The 18,368-nt window shown below is 35.8% G+C and overlaps 1 protein-coding gene across 1 annotated transcript in view; it reads right to left on the bottom strand.

Moving 5' to 3' along the window:
• Zfp804b (zinc finger protein 804B) overlaps window positions 1-18,368 on the bottom strand; it is a 551,800-nt gene that overhangs the window by 104,534 nt on the left and 428,898 nt on the right. The window contains 1 exon segment of the mRNA NM_001447388.1: window positions 8,654-8,797. Within this exon segment, the coding sequence (NP_001434317.1) occupies window positions 8,654-8,797 (144 nt within the window).

The following is an 18,368-nucleotide window of genomic DNA, read 5'->3' as shown; positions in this document are numbered from 1 at the left end:
ATCTACTATATGTACATTTATGTCACAGTAATATAATTTCTGAATTTTCAGTTCATAGATAATAAGGTATATGTCTCTGTGAACTGAAAATGTACATTGTCAAATGAAAAGCAGTATGAAGATAAAATATTAATTATTGAGAGACCACATGTCTATTTTCCTATGTTAAAGCTTAACAATGTTTCTTAAATATTTAAAAATCTGACTGAAAATTTTATTAAGTTAGCATAGACTTCTACATAAATTTCTTTTTAATATACATATACATTTAAGTGTCACATTTGAAAGTTAAATTTCACATAAAATAAGACCTTATACCAAGATAGTTTCTTACTCAGTGTTCTGTGTAACATAATTTAACCACTGTCTTTTTACTATATACATCACTTGTACTGGGGTTCTTCTCTAAATAGTTGTGTACATCAACTTTTGATCTGCTTATTTTCTTGAAACGCATTTACAGGAAAGGCTTGCTAAGTATATTCATGTTTTTAAGTATTTGTTAAATAATTTAAGTATAGAATAAGTATTGAAATCCTCTTCTCATACACACACTTCTACTCTAATTTATGTTGAATGGCATGGGGCACTTTTCATGCTTGCTAGGTTATATGTAAATACCAATAAACGTATATTGAGTTGACTATTCTTGGTGTAAGCATCTGTTCCCTGCCACTGTGTCCATAAGGCACTGGCAGTCTTTGGAACAAATCATGTTCTCATCTCTTGTTGTCACTACTATCACTCTAAGGATTCTAAAATGCACATCTAACTGCACAGCCAAGCTCACTCCCTTTCATAACTTCTCTTGAACAACATTTAAACTTACTGTTTTTCCTTAACCAAATATGATAAGACCATATGATTGCTTAAAAGTCCTTGGATACTTAGTATCCAAGTTCCTCATGATGTTTTTAGGGTGGCACATATCATATCAGTCAAATATTTTCTCTGAGTATAAAAATGTATGCTAATGTCAGCTTTCATTCAATAATTATATTTAACTTCAGGTTTGGGGACTTTGTTGTTAAGCTTGCATACCTGAGCAATATATATTAACCAATGATAATTAAAATATTTCCCCAGGAGAGTAGAATAGGTAACAACAGAAATTCATTTATTTAGCCACCTATTCATATTTAATGTATTTATTAAAATATCAAATTACGTTTAATTTTCATTCACCTAATATCTTATAATACTGAACAGTTTTTGATATTTTTCTACTATTGGCACTCCATCTTTTGAGAATTCTTTTTATTTTGATGCACATTTCTTAATTGTATTGCTTTCTAATGTTTACTTTTCTGAGTTCTTTATATGTTATAGATACTAACCCTCTATCCGATAAACAACAGGTAAAGGTATTTTCCCAACATTAGATTGCTCTTTCACTTGAATTATGGTATAGTTCTTTGCTGTTACAGAAGCTTTTTAGTCTCAGTAAGTCCCATTTATTAATTATTGATCATAGTACCCATGCCTATCAGGGCTCTGTTTGAAAAGTCCCTTCCTGTGCCAGTGAGTTCAAGAATGTTCCCTTCTGTCTTCTTTATCATATTCAGGGTAACATTTGTTGAAGTTTAACTTTTTCCCCAATGTATATTTTGGCCTTTTAATAAAAACAAGTTAATGTGGCTGCAGGAATGTAGGTTTCAGAATGGCTTAGATTAAAGAAATGTGGACGAATTGGGCCATGCTTGAAGGGGAAATGGAATGCTTCCTCACTGATGGTGGAGTGTGAATGAGTATTAACAGCCATGAAGAACAGTGAGGTGATTCCCCAGGATTGTTAGAAATGAGGAGAAATGGCTCAGAGATTAAGACCATTAACTACTCTTACTGAGGGACAGGCTTCAGTTCTCAACACCTACAGGGAGATTCACACGTATCTGTAACTACATTTCCAGGTGACTTGGTGCCCTCTTCTGACCTCTGATAGCCATTTAAGCCTATGGTACACCTACAGGAATTCAAATAAAATACACATGCAAATAAAGAGAAAATAAGTCTTTGTAAAACAAACTAGAAATGAGGCTACATGTCATCTACCTCTTGGGCATATATTTAAAGAACTCTATATCCTACTATAGAAATAATTATTCATGGTCATTGCTGCTGTATTCACAATAACAAAGAAAAGATTCTAGATGCCTATCAACTGCTGCATGCTGCAACTTTACAAAATGTATTTTTCAGCTTTTAATAAAAACAAAATTATGCAAGTCACAGGTAAATGAAGGGAGCTGGAAAAATTCTGGGTCAAGTCAGATGCAGAAATATAAATGTTACACATTTTCTCTTAATTACAAATATCTTAATCTTCAAATATTTATGCTTAATTTGAGTACTTTCTTGAGTCAAAAAATAAAGAACCATGAAGGGAGTCTTTAGAGGATAAAAACATTGTAAAATTATCTTAGTACTAATAAAATATTAATTACACTAAAATACTTATTTGCTTATTCGCATGGGTGTTAGTGATGGCCCTCAGTTCTAGAAGCATAATGCCTATTAGAACTGACAATTAACTTTAGTTTTCAGGGCTAATGACAAAGATAGGTTAGTGGCATTAGCAATTTAAAGACAACACTTTTATTTTTCAGTCTAGGAGTGTAACTAATTTTGAACCAGTCTATGAATTTTCTAGGATACGAAAATAAAAGAGAAGAAGCTGTGCCTTTATTATTTCTCATGGCTGATTTCAAAGTACCAATGGTAAAACAATGAAATCTTAAAATTGTGAACATTGAACAGCTGGATCTGAAGAGCCTTCAAGCTGACTCTGATCACCATAGGTAGTGCCAAAGATGTAAAGAATAAGAAAAATGATAATTCAGTCTTTGAATTATGACAGAAAGGAAAGGTCCTGATAAGAGGTGACACAAGACTTGTGACTTCAGTAAAGAGAAGCAGAAAGCTGAAGGTCAGATAGAAGTGCTGCAGGTAGAGGGAACTGCTGGTGGTACAGCTCTACAGCCAGAACACACATGGCACCTCTAAGATAGGAATGCAGGCTTTACATAGATGTCTTCTATAAATGGAAAAGCATCAGATTAAAAATTCTTTTAGCCAAAGTGAAATAAATATATAGAAATGTTAAATTGAATATGAACAGAAACCTACAATTAGTTTTGCTCAAATTCTTCACTAATAGAAAATCCAATTGCAGGTAGGTCATTACAGGAATACAGACACACACACACACGCACACACACACACACACACACACACACACGTGTCACCATGCTCTATGAAATAGGGGTTTGTAGAATGTGAAACACAGAAGATTCCATTATATTACCGTGTCATTACAGAATTCTTATCTTTATTGATTCAGTCTGAGTTGTATTTTGCATATGGAATGTCTCCCACATGCTCACATCTTTGAACACTTGGTCACGGCAGGTAGAAACTGATTTGTAAGACTGTGAAATCCGTAGGAGGTGGAGTCTTTGGAAAGAGGTATAGCACTAGGGGCCAGGTCTTAAGATTTCATAACCAACTCATATCCCTTATTCCTTCTCTTCCGGATTCTGAACACAGTGATGCCTGTTGCCTCACTTGGTACTATGCCTTTCCTGTCATGGTGGACAACATTTATTTTTAAATGGCATGTCAAATTGTTCATCATTTTCTTGTCAGGTAATACAGCATCACAACAATAAGACAGGTAACTAATACTCTGGCCATATAAACCACCTAGTCTTTGACATTTTCTTCCCTCAAGGAATCCATTTGGGTAGTATTTATAGGTAATTTAAGGGAAGTTGATGGAAGATAATGAGAGAATTAGAAAGAAACCAATATGCAGTTTTAGAGGTGAGTCTTCTTTGGACTCAGAATGATAATGATATATCTATTTTGATATTTTACATAAAGTTAGTGGAGAAAGAATCCATAGTAACATCTTAGAAATTAATCATTTTGAGATTGCTTCTAAACCTAACACTAAACAAGTCCCCCAGAGAGAAAATAAATCCTGTGTAAAGCCAAGAGAGATTAGAGGGGATTAAGCCCCACATGTAGAGAGCCTGAAAGTAGGATCCTTCTTGAATCCAGGAGGTGTTCTAGCTTGGTTATGTTTGCGTTTAATTTAGAAGAACAATTGTGTCTCTAGGGAAACAAAAAAAAAAGAGTTCTCAATATGAAGATGTGTGATAATGTTTCAGTATAAAACACTTGCAGCTAATAGTCTCCAAAACATGAGTGTGAGCTAAAAAATGGTCTCATGAGGAATTGATTGCAATTGACATGTTCGCTGTATTAATAATCAGTGTTGCTTTAACCAGGGACTGCCGTTTCTATACACATGGAAATAGCCTTTAGAACAATGCTCAGCTTCTGTGAGGAATTAGAAGATGTCTGGGACTGTAGATGAAACAACTGAATTGTTTCCTCAAAAAATGAGCTATAAATACAAAGAGGTTGTCAAAGCTAGAGCCTCATCATATTTCCTCATGGGAGAGATTGTAAAACCTCGGATGTGCTGATGATGAGCTAAATAATGCCCAAATAGCTCGATTCTTGACAAAACTATAGAAAAGGTATTATTAAGTGTTCAACAGAAAGTTTTGTTTTTTAAAATATAAATATTTACTTACTCCTGCAGAATTAAAATGTGCTCATGAGTAACTAAAGATAGGGCTCAGCAGTAACAAGCACTTGCTGGTTGTGCAAAGGACTGAATTCAGTTCCTGTCGTCTACATACTAGCTCAAAGACATCTGTGACTCCGGTCCTAGGACATGATGCTATCTCCAGGTCTTTGCAGAAATCAGGCATTAACATGATACATATATGTGCCTAAATGTACATACAATTATATACATACAAATAAATAAATGAACAGATAAATAGTTGAAAGAACATTCAAGAATAATATCATTATAATGAAATCATCATGTACACTATATTTCTATTTAGGTACAGAAAGTATTTAAGATACAGAAATATCTTAAACTGGAGGATAATGAATGAAAGAAAGATGAAAGGAGAATTCAAAGCTTGCTTTATTTCCAGTTCTAATTTGTTCTACTGCTGAGTAATGAATGGATTCTAACTTTGGACTTCTCAAAAATGGAAGATCATATTACTGGAAATTCAACAGCGGAGGCAAGAAATTTCGTCTGAACCCACACGGAAGTAAAGTGTTGGCAGTCGTTCCTATTCCTCAGGCCAAAAGCTATTCTTTAGTCAGATCCTACCATCGTCATAATTACTATGCCTGTCAAGAACAGTTCTTAATGAAGCAAGAACCAAATGGTTGTATTTAGCTTTGAAATTTAGAGGTTGTTTTGAATATTTTTATTTTAATGAGTGCTTCATTTTCAGAACATAAAGTTTCGTTTAATTTAAAAAAAGAATTTTTAAATTTGGTTTCATCTAAAACTTAAGCAATTTTCAAAATATTTTGGGGCCAAGAGAAATCTTTAAAAGGAAATATTTCCACCCCTTCCTGGAAGCAGACTACCAAGGTCTAGCGAAGATTTAATTATTATGGTATTTACAAAAGTGGGCAGCAGAAACAAAAATCTAAATTGATTTTCAGCAAAATTTCTGGAAAATTCTGTGTTTAGTTAGCTTTCCATGAAGTCTCAGCTTCTTTAAAGTTCCAGTAAAAGCTGCCAATCTCAGTGAAACACGCAGCAAAATGAATTGAAAAAAAAAAAAGCCATTCAGTGGGGAAGCATCTTAGACAGAGGAAGGAGTAAGAGCCAAGAGAGGCAGGTGGAAAACCATAAGGCGTCTTTAAAATACTGCAGGGGCATGCTGGAGTTTCAGGAGAGAAGTCTGGAAGTAGATGCAAAACCAGATCGCGTGGTTTGAATGGTGGTCTGAATAAGCCTGTCTCCTTTTAAATGTTAGTCACCAATCGCTGGAGAGAACCTTGGGAAGGGGCAATCCTGTGAATGCTGTAAGCGAATCTGGTCATAAGTGGATAAGCTAAATTTGAATGGAGAATGTGCTGGAAAGAGTGAGTTCGGTTACAAGTCTGTAGTAATGACATGTAAGAATGGAAAAACCTGAGGCTGCACGTATAAGACGTTGAGAAATTATACAAGTGAAATTGTTTCGAAGACAAAAGAGATTCCCAAGAGAAGAGCAATGGCTTCGGTAGTCTGTGAATGGTTTATACTTTTGGTATCCAGCATCATATCTGTCTTCTTGCCTTGATATGGACTACCTGTCATACAGATTGTACTGGTTTTAGTTACATGGTTACCTTCTATACATTCTTTTCAAAAATTAGATGATGTGTCCTCCCATATAAATCAGATTTTTGTCTTTAATTTTGGATCTTCATACCATATGTTTTCTGCAATACTTAAAGCAGAATGATGGTTTTTGGCCTCTCTCCCCAATTATGCTGCTTATTTTCTGAAGCTGAGGACCAAATCCATCCTTTTATGAAGCTATCATAGTGGTGCACATTAGCATCTCTACAATTGTAAGGATTAAGGTGAATGATGTGGAGAGTTACAAATTAGTGGAAAAATAAAAGGAAGTAGGTACATAGATGTGATAAAAAAGATTGAGAACAGGCTGTAACATTTTAGAAAACCAGTATAAACACGTGTGAGGAAAAGGGTAGACAGGAAATTGACTAGGCATAATTCTGAGCTAGAATGGACACCACATTCTGGCACACCTCTTACGAGGAAACTAATTATCTATTTCTTCACTGTAACTCGGTCTGCTGTCAACAATGTCATCTCATCCAGAGGCGCAATTTCAAAGCATATGGATACACACGCCTGTGTAAAACACAGCTTGGATCACATACGCATTTTATAAGGTCTTCCCTTATCTTCTCCAGAAATTCCAGCTTATTTTCATTAATACGTAGCCTTAAGACTGCCTGAATAAAGTCTTTCTGAGAGCATATATTTACAAGAAATTTTGTCCTAAGCAACACATTTTTTTTGCATATCCACTTTCTAACTTCAAACAGAGTAATTGATATGAAGTACTGATCATTACTGGCTGTAGAATCAAACTGACAGTACCTGAGCCCACTTATCACAATGTTATGTTTTATAAAGACAAGTGATAGACATCATCAGCATCTCCATGGAAGGATTCAGTAGTACCCATGACACTGTCCTTCAGAAAAGTAGACATCTGGATTTGACCAGATTGCTATCTAGAACGACCAGTTTTATGAGCTCACAGATGACTAAGACATATGTGGAAAACTTGAAGATTTGCTAATTTACAGTAGATAACAGTGTTTTCCAGCTGCCCAAATTTACACATTTTGACACAATTAGGGAAGCAAGATGACTCTGTATTATTTTGAAAATGATGTGACATTTTTAAAAACTCATAATGCACCCTGAAATGTTTTGAGATGACGTTATGTGCTATTTGGAGTTTGCTTCAAATGGATATAACAAGACAGTGCAAAGGTAGTGTGCTGGTGTACATCAAACAAAAATAATGCAACAAGAAACTCAATGGGCAGATAGGTCACAGTGTTACATTTAAATGTTTTATGGTTTCAGCCACAAGGTGCAGTGACCTAACGCAGAGCTATCAGGATAAAATGCTGAAGCAGCTTCTGTTAGTTCATGTTACCAGTAGATTATGAGGTGCTTATTATACACATGGGGGGCTTATTATAACCATTAAACGTTCCTCCCACTGATCTTGCGTATGTTAGGTAAGTATAATTAAATATACATATCCTGTGCATTAGAATAGAAGTTGTTCCATGACCAGAAGCCACATTAAGTATTATTTATCCTATACATGATAGAAAAAATTTTTTTATCTCATTTGGTTTGAATAAAGCTTCAGATAGAGTAAACAAAATGTATCAAGAGATTACAACATGTGAGCTCCACTTGACACCATAGCTCTTTGTAATAATTATTTGGCCATAGGAGTTTTATTTCTTGGTCATAGTATTATAGCAATTATATTTCCAAAGTCACCAAGACCTCCATACCTCTGTCAGCAAGGAAAACTCTGATGAGATTTGAACAAGAGCCATAGAGAGAACAGCATATGTGACCTTTAAAGAAATTGAACTGAAAAGTGGCTGCTTGTCTTTATCTATTGACTTTGTATGTTTGACTTTTTAAGTTTTTGTTTTGAAATGTCTAATTTACTGGGTAATAATTTTACTGCATTGCATTCTCAGACCCAGTATTTCCACCTACACCTTGGAATATTTTCAGGGGTAAAAACAAAACAAACGTCAGGGGAATGCATCAGTTCTGCTTAGAGTCTATCTGTGTAGTTGTCAGGGATTTTAGTTTTCTAGTAAGTACTTCGGTTACTTTTAATGTCACGCTGCTTTTATGTGTGTGTGTGTGTGTGTGTGTGTGTGTGTGTATGTATATGTGTATATGTATGCATATATATGTATGTGTGTATATATGTATATATGTATACACACACATATGTGCATAACACAATTCACTACTTTTAGGAAATATCTACATCCACCTCCAACTTCATGGTGCTTCTAAGACAGAAAACGAGTTTCCCTAACATCTGAACAGTAAACAACATTTCACAAGAAAAGAACATAAAATGATCGCACCACCGAGTCTTAGATAAAAATAAATAAGGCTGGATCACTGCAGCTTTTCTCTGAAGGCGTACATCTCAGAGAGGAAAGGGCTCTTCTCACATGGGCTTACCTGCTTATGAGCGTGGTCGTAAGAATTAATGTGATTGTCAAACTCCTGGTGTTTGCTATACTGCTTGTCGCACAACTCACAGTAAAAGTTTGCCTTTGCATCTTCCAGGGCTCTTGCTGTAGACTTCTCCTTTTCTGCAAAGTCCTTTAAAAAGGGCAAAAATGTCAGTTAACATTTTTGTCTGAGAGAAAGCATATTTTATATTAATCAAGGTAGTATGTAATTTTACCATGACTAAAATGAAATGTTGAGAGTTGAGATCTCCTAAGATCCATATTTCTGCGGCAGAAACTTAGAATGTGTAGCATCATCTTTCTCTCTCACTGGTATTCATTTTACATTTTTGTTTATCTTGAAATCCTACATTCACCCAATGAATCACCCATCCTAAACACTCGACCAGGGATGTCTCTGTCCCCTCTATTGCCAAGACCTGATGAATCTGTAGTCTGAGACTTCAAGGCTTTACCTTCTGAACATTCAGCATCTGTTAGATCCAGCAATTATACTTAGATTATACTTAGTCTATGTGTTTCAAACCATTATTTCTGTAGATTTTATGAAATCTCATTTCTAATAATCTTGGATATATCACTGTCTACTTATAATGCTCTCAGATTATCTCATTTCTTATATGGTAATGATTGACAAAATATATATATATATATGTATATATATATATATATATTCCCCACAGACATCACATACAATCATCAAATAAGTATGCTGCAGAGAGACATGAACCAAACAACCTATTCCTGTTTAGCACCGGTGATTTGCTATTTCTCTTTATAGTCATTACACCGTGTTGCAATACTTCTTTTTTGTTTGCCATCACCCTTCTCTGACTTTCACCAACATGTCAACAGGTCTACAGCTCCACTAATATCAAGAAACTTTTTTCTTAATTGTGTGTGTTCCTGCATTGTTAAGCAAAGCTCAGTGCAGTGGAGAACAGGTGCGTATTCACTATGTGTTACCTAAATCAATGGTTAATCACAGCGTATTAACACTTCCTGCCTCATTTATTAACTTATAGTGCTCCCAACTTTAGTCATATGCTAATAAGGATAAATTTAATGACAGTAATTATTTTGTAGATATATCATACAGTTGGACAGATGTCATACACAAGATAAGGAGTTGATGAAGAGATTTGACGTAAAGAATGTATGGCCATCTCCCTTGTTAAAAAACACCTAAAAACATGATACGTATCCAAATACAAAAAGATAGAAGGAAGACCATACAGAATAAGGAGTAAGCAGCCTTATCAGGCAAGAAGAAACCAAATGCCTTGATTCATTCTCTCAGAAACTAGAAGGATTGGATTACACTCTAAATTAATGGGGGGAGGGAAATAGTGTGTGTCCAGTAATGAAAACCTACTCTTGTAGGACTTGTGGACTCTTGTGGACTAAAACCCAGTTGACTAAAAAATAAGTTTAGTGTCCTGAGGCCACTGGTAATAAGGGGCACTGAAGGATGGCTTTGAAGTAGTGATAACTGTCTTGACTTAGTAGGGTTGGGGTCAAGGCAAATGATTATTCTCACACAGTCCTTTCCCCCTCCTTCTAAGGGTTACATTATATAGTCATACCTTTAACCTTGACCCATTGCTCAAAAACACCTCATTCTCATGAAACAATGAAAGAAAACAATAATCATGGTTGAACTCTGGCACATATTTGTTTTATATTAGCCTATAATATCAATAATATTAATAGAATTAATTTCCATATTTTCCTTAATTCATTTCTAAAATTCCTTTAATTATCATCTTACATGGGTTTAGGTTCCAGATTTGACCATTTAATGCAGTCTTATTCAATTAAAACTAAATGGCATTTATTGGGGGTCCTTTCTTATGACAATATCACAGAATCCAATTATACAATCGCATTTTTGCTTTATTTAAGTAGTTACAAATTTAAATAGGGTTAATTTACAAATTCCATTAAAAAACACACAAATATAGTTCAAATGTGAGTATCCTGAAAAGCCTGATATAAAAATGTAAACTTATCAGCAGGAGCCTAGTCATTAAAAGCAGGGAAGCTAAGACAAGAGATAGAAATCATTGGTAGATGACAAAAGAGCCTGAGATTCCACCTTACAGCAATCAGAATCGCTAAGATCCAAAACTCAGGTGACAGCACATGCTGGTGAGGATGTGGGGAAAGAGGAACACTCCTCCACTGCTGGTGAGATTGCAAGCTGGTACAACCACTGTGGAAAATAATATGGTGGCTACTCAAAAAATTGGAAATAGTTCTACCTGAAGACCCAGCTATACCACTACTGGTCATATACTCAAAAGATTCTCCAACATGTAAAAAGGACACATGCTCCACTGTGTTCATAACAGCCTTATTTACAATAGCCGGAAGCTGGAAGGGACTCAGATGTATGTTGACAGAGGAATGAATACAGAAAATGTAGTACATTTACACAATGGAGTACTTACTACTTAGCTATTAAATACAATGACTTCATGAAATCTGCATGCAAATGAATGGAACTAGAAAATATGGGTAACCCAGACCCAAAAGGACACACATGGTATGTACTCACTGATAAGTGGATATTAGCCCCAAAGCTCAGAATACCCACAACTCATGGACCATATAAATCTTAACAAGAAGCAAAACCAAAGTATAGATGCTTCAATCCTACTTAGGAGGAACAAAAACAGTCACTGGAGGTAGTGGGATGGAGAGACCTGTGGGGAGAGAAGAAAGGATGGGATAAAAGGGGGGCCAGGATCAAGTAAGGGAAGAGACAGAGGAGGAGTACAAGGTTTCAGGAAATTGAATAGAAATATATAGCAGTAGGGAGTGGGAAAATGGGAGTAGTCCAGAAGGGAGAGACTCCCAGGAAAAATATGGAATGACATTAGCTGAAGTAACTCACAAAGGGGAGATAGAACCTGTAAAGACCACTTCCAGTAGATAGGCATGGCCCCTAGATGGGGGATGGGGTTGCCCACAGATTTCAGATTTTTTTTTACAAGGAATTGTTCCTGTGTAAAGAAAATGCAGGGACAAAAAAATAGACCAGAAAATAAAGAAAAGGCCATCCAGAGACTGCCCCACCTAGAGATCCATCCCATCTGCAGACACCAAACTCAGACACTACTGGTGATGCCAAGAAGCACTTTCGAACAGGAGCCTGTTTTGGCTGTCCCCTGAGGGGCGGCCAGCACCTGACTAATACAGATGCAGATACTCACAGACAATTTTTGGACTGAGCCCATGGACCCAAATGGAAAAGTTAGAGCAAGGACTGAAGGAGAAAATAATTGCATCCCCATAGGAAGAACAATAGTATCAACTAACTGGACCACCCAGAGCTCCCAGAGACCAAACCACCAACCAAAGAATACACATGGAGGGAATCATGGCTCCAGATACATATTAACAGAGGATTACCTTAATTGGCATCAATAGGAGAGTTTGCCCTTAGTCTTTTGGGGGCTTGATGCCCATCTTAGGTAGATGCTCGAGTAGTGAGGTGGGAGAAGCTAGAGTGGAGGGGCACATCATAGAAGCAACAGGGGTATTTTCAGAGAGTAATCTGGGAAGGGGGACAATATTTTAAATGTAAATAAATATTTTTTAAAAGAGAAAGAAAAAGAAGGGATGAAGCAGAAAAAAGACGGGTACCAAAAGAACATTTGGTAAATCGAAAAACTTAAGCAACAACTAGACAAGGTATTAAGGATACATTGTAAAAGAGCTAAGAGCGATCTTCAAATGATTTATCTACCCACCTTTGCTTAGGCCTATTCTGAAAAGTTAAATTAGACTATCTCACCAGATGGAACAGAATTGAATGGTGTGTATTAGAAAACTGACGGATAAAGTCACAGACAAGAAAAATCAGGGAAATTAAACCTCTTGTTTACTATATTACTGACATTTACGATTTATATGATTTGTGCCAAATCAAAAAACCATGAATAGTAAAGCTTTTGATGTTATTTACTGGCTCTTTTATCCCCATCCATCCATCCATCCATCCATCCATCCATCCATCCATCCATCCATCCATCTGTCCATGCATGCATACATACATGCATACATTCATCTACCCATACTTTCACACTGCCAGTCACTATGTATTCATACAGCCAAGAATCCCTTATGGGGAAGATTCTCACTGTCAAATTTTTACAATGTTCATAGTCTCTTACAGTTTGTACTCTAGTAGGACAGAGTTATAACCAATAAGGTAAAAACACCTATTATGAGATGGTGATAATCACCTATTGTTAGAGTCTTACCTGGTTTATTTTCTTTACAAAGAATAGGGTGGAAATCGAGATATTGATCATTCTGTCTCTGTCTCTCCCTCTCTTTCTAAACATTAAATATTCAGAAAGCATGAAGTAGTTTGTGTTTTTTTTTTTAAATCAAATGATAAAGTACTTTAACTGATTTATCCTGATGCTAAATTAGGATAATATTTACTTTCTAAAGATATTGCATAATCTTTACATGTATTTGAAGATAAAGAATAAAGATAAAATTAGTAACAACTTGTTCTTAGTATCAGTTACTCTTAAAAATAAAGATGAATAACATTAGAAGATAAGACAGAAATCAACCATTGGCTTACAGTTACTCAGATCTTTCTTGTGGTTTGTAGTGTAGGATTGTTCTCGAGCTGAAGATAATACATCATTTATGATAACAAATATAGTTCCTTGTTTGTCATTCTTAATGATTGAAAATTAATAACAATGTAAAATGATAGCTTTTTTCTATTGTTCATGGATATTTTCTTTATTTGCATTTCAAATGTTGTCACCTTTCCCAGTTTCTCCTCCAGAAACCCCCAATCCTAATCTCCCATCCCCTGCCTCCACGATGTTGCTTGCCAACCAACCATCTCAATCCCCACCCCCGCCTACTAGCCCTGGATTCCCCTATACTGGGGTATCAAGTCTTCAGTGGACCAAGGGCCTCTCCTCACATCAATGCCTGACAGGAGAAGGTAACAGGAGGTGCTGAGAAGTTATATTCTTTTGGTTTAGGATAAAATGTTCTATAGATATCTGTTAAATCCATTTGGTTCAAAACTTTAGTTACTTTTCACTGTGTCCCTGTTTAGTTTGATTCCATGTTCTTTCCACTGCTAAGAGTAGGGTGTTGAAGTCTCCCACCATTATGGAGTGAGGTGCAATGTGTTGTTTGAGCTTTAGGGAAGTTCCCTTTATGAATGAGTATGGGCCTTTACATTTGGAGCATAGATGTTCAGATTTGAAAGTTCATCTTGGTAGATTTTTTTTACAAGTATAAAGTGTCCTTCCTTCTCTCTTTTTTGAAAGCTTTTGTTTGAAAGCTTTTTGTTTGTTTGTTTGTTTGTTTGTTTTGTTTTTTTCAGTTTTTTAACTCGATACTAGAATGGCTACTCCAGCTTGTTTCTTCAGATCATTTGCTTGGAAAATTTTTTCTAGCCTTTTGCTCTAAAGTAGTATTTGTCTTTGTCACTGAGGTATGTTTCCTGAATGCACCAAAATGCTGGGTCCTGTTTATTTATCCAGTCAGTTAGTCTATGTCTTTTTATTAGGAATTGTGTCCATTGATGTTAAGAGATATCAAGGAAAAGTGATTGTTGCTTTCTGGGTTTCTTTGTTTGTTTTGTATTTGTTGTTGTTGTTGTCAAAGGTGGAATTATGTTTGTGTGGCTATCATTTTTGGGCTAGTTGAAAGAAGATTACTTTCTTGACTTTTCTATGGTGTAATTTCTTTCTCTGTGTTAGAATTTTCCATTTATTGTCCTTTGTAGGGCTGGATTTATGTTAAGATATTGTGTAAATTTGGTTTTGTCTTGGAATATCTTGGTTTCTCCATCTATGTTAATTGAGAATTTTGCTGGATATAGTAGCCTGGGCTGGCATTTGTGTTCTATTATGATCTATATGACATCTGCCCAAGATCTTCTGGCTTTCATAGTCTCTGGTGAGAAGTCTGGTACAATTCTAATAGGTCTGCATTTATATGTTACTTGATCTTTGTCCCTTACTGTTTTTAATATCCTTTCTTTGTTTTCTGCATTTGTTGTTTTGATTATTATGTGATGGATGGCATTTCTTTTCTGGTTCAGTCTATTTGCAGTTCTGTAGGTTTCTTGTATGTTCATGAGCATCTCTTTATTTAGTTTAGGGAAGTTTTCTTCCATAATTTTGTTGAAGACATTTTCTGGCCCTATAATTTGGAAATTTTCACTCTCTTACCTATTATCCTTAGGTTTGATCTTCCCATTGTTTCCTGGATTTCCTGGAAGTTTAGTGTTAGCTGTTTCTTGCATTTTGCCTTTTCTATGATGGTTGTGTCAATGTTTGCTATGGTATCTTCTCTACCTGGGCTTCTTCCTTCTATGTTTTGTAATCTTTTGGTGACGCTTGCCATCTATGACTCTTGATCTCTTTCCTATTTTTTCTATCTCCAGGGTTGTCTTCCTTTGTGATTTCTTTATTGTTTCTATTTCCATTTTTAGATCATGGATTTTTTTCAAGGCCTTCACCTGTTTGTGTTTTCCTGTGATTTTTTAAAGCAATTTTTGTGTTTTCTCGTTTAGAACTTCTACCTGTTTACCTGTGTTCTCCTATATTTCTTGAAGGAAGTTATTTATGTCCTTCCTATAGCCATCTATCATCATTATGAGATTGGATTTTAAGTCTTCATCTTGTTTTTCTGGTGTAACAGTGTATCCAGGACTTGTTGTAGTGGCAGAACTGGGTTCTGATGATGCTAAGTAGCCTTAGTTTCTCTTGCTTATGTTGTTGTGTTGCCCCTGTCCATCTGGTTATCTCTAGTTCTACCTATCCTTACTGTCTGTAACTGGAGCCTGTCCCTTCTCTGATCCTTGTTGTGTCAGAACTCCTCTTAGTCCTGCTGTCTCTGTGATCCTTTGACTCTGGAATCTTGTGATCCCGAAGTCCTAGTTGTATCTGATATCCTAGGAATTGAGCTTTCTCTGTGATCCTGTCATCTGTAGCATGTTAGAACACCTGGGAATCAGGCTTCCTCTGAGTGTTCTAGAGTCCAAGGACTGCTCAGAACACTAGTTCAGATTTGAAGGGACCTGTGCCACTGGATGGGCATGGTTTCCTACGTCCCTGGATCCTGGGGTATCCAGTTACTTCAGGTGTTGGGGCAGATATTGTGGCCTCCTCACATCTAAACCTGGACATGTTAGGGCACCTGGCAGTCAGGTTTCCTTTGGAAGTTGTAACATGTTGTGTGGAGCCAGCGCCCAATGTCTGCTAGGGTACTGGTTCAGAGAGTACAGACATGATAGCTTTTTAAAGAAGTTATTTAAAAATGAACTAGTAAGGCCAATTTTTGTTGTAATTTGGTAATAATTCTGAATAATTCATTACTTTGTATAATTAATATTTTGGGTATTAGAATACACACACACACACACACCTAGTCTTTTGTACTCATGCATGGAAGACATGTGTTAATAAACTGGCAGGTATTGTTTCAAAGTACCACCTTTAATTAGAAGAGTGGGTATTTGCTATCAAGTTGCTGCAATTATCACAACGATTACTACCCACTAAAAATCTAGATGGCCTCTTGTAAACTAGCATTGTATAAATACTGTATTCCTGTTACCTGCTTAGTCTTGGCTTTGAACTGCATTCTACGATTTTCCCATTTGGCATGTGAAGGAAGGGCACAGACGCTTTGACCCAGACCATACTGCAAAGCCTGAAATTGGGCTCAGGTCAGTCTGACTTAAGAGCTACTAATAATGCCTGTGTTCACAGCTGCTCCAATGACTCTGTCATTATCCAGCAGCCGAATATGTCCAAAGTCCCAATTAGCTGGTTCTGAATATGGACCTAGATTTTACAATGAAAAAAAATGGAAATCTATTGACTATGTTTTTTTACATCTTGAATGATTTGAGGATACAATTAATATTGAATAAAAATCTACATTTGAATTTTCACCATTAGGGAAGAGGTTGCTTTAAGAATTCTAATGTTCTGTAGCACATTCTATTGGTTACCCCCAAAAGCCTATACCTCTGTTGCAAAACAGTACATATTGTTAATTTATAATTTTTGCCTCCATTTCTTTTTTTTGTAGCTTGCTACAAACTAAATTAAAAAATCATGGTTCTAGTGATTATTTATTTCATTTTATTCATACAGATAAAATAATTTAGTCTTTGAGGAAAGAGAACCTTGAATGTCAGTCTGTGCCTTAAAATAGTTCAAGTACTGAAGAGTTCAATGTTCTCAGAATAATGTAAGGGGAATAATAATATAGTTAGTAAGATTGATGTGAGGTAAAATGTAATAACTTTTGTACTAAGTACAGTGCATCACTAAGGCAGAACGAGGTCAGAAAGCACCACTCCAGACTATGACAAAACATGACCTAAGCACCCAATGTCAAAATGCATTTTCAGAGTGAAGATAACTTTTAACTCATTATTTGACAAACCTCAGGCACGGTAGCTCCCAAAAGTTACCTTCCAGAAGAATGATTTATGTTCATAAGGAAAATCTCCATTTGTATGTCTACCTTTAGGTGCCCAGAAGAGAAGGATAATATTAAATCACTAGGGATTCTGAGTGTAGTAGGGAGTATGCATGTATGTGCAGCACATATACTGTCATATACAGAGGCCCTTAGAGAACTTTGGTTGTCCTCTATGTCTCCACATCTTGTTCCCTTCATACATGGTTTCTAACTGGTCTTAGAGCTGGTTTGTTCCCATGTGAACACCAAAGTTCCTGAAAAACTTATGTCTCTGCCTCACGTGGTGCTGGTCATGGATTGTGTGATTCAAATTCAGGTCCTAATTCTTGCAAAGTAAGTGCTTTGTCTACTGAGCCATCACTTCAACCTTCCCAGTCCACTGTCTCTTCATCCAGAGGTTCTTAATTAAGGAAGAATTAACTCTGCACCAAAAATCTTAGTGTTTCATGTCTGTTTGGTACTTCCCCACATACTACATTCTTTATTTCAAAGATGGTGAAGTATAAACCCAAAGACAAAGACAACATCTGGAGCTGTACTCTAGAGACTTATTGCCTAGGTTATCTTCTAAACTATAGAGTGCATATGTCATTAACTTTCTTCAGTTCTTTTCTTTTTCTATGTTAATATGTCTGTGTATACATTGTGCATGTACATGGATGTGTGTGTGCATGTATATATATATATATATATATATGTATATATATACATATATATGCTTGGGTTTATCTGTATGCTTGTGTGTATGTGGTGTATATGGGTATTCATGAATGAAGGCATGAATGTATGTTTGTATATGCACACATGTGTGTGCATGTACATAATTATGTATATAAGATTTTGCAAATGTATGCATGTGAAAGTACGTATGTGTGCACTTGTCTATATATGTGTGTGCCTGTGTTTTCACATGTTTGTGTGAGCACATATATGTGTATGTGTGTGTGCATGCATCTTTGTGTGTATGTGTCTGTACATGTGAATGTGCATGCATAAGTGTGCATGTACATGTGAATATGTATGTATATGCATATCTGTGACATATTTGTGTCATTGAAAAAATATATTTTACATTATTCTAAGTCTGTAAAGAAAAAATTAACAGAAGTCTTAATAAGTAAAATTTTTTTCTTCTTATATTTATTTTTACCATGATAGAAAATAACATCTTTTGAGTAGAATTAATCCTTTCAGATTTTAGTGGG

The sequence above is a fragment of the Rattus norvegicus genome, chromosome 4, assembly GCF_021556685.1.
Source record: "Rattus norvegicus strain SHRSP/BbbUtx chromosome 4, alternate assembly SHRSP_T2T, whole genome shotgun sequence".
Classification (NCBI taxonomy): Eukaryota; Metazoa; Chordata; class Mammalia; order Rodentia; family Muridae; genus Rattus; species Rattus norvegicus.
Note: the sequence above shows the minus strand (reverse complement) of the source record. Positions and strands in the feature narration are given on the sequence as shown.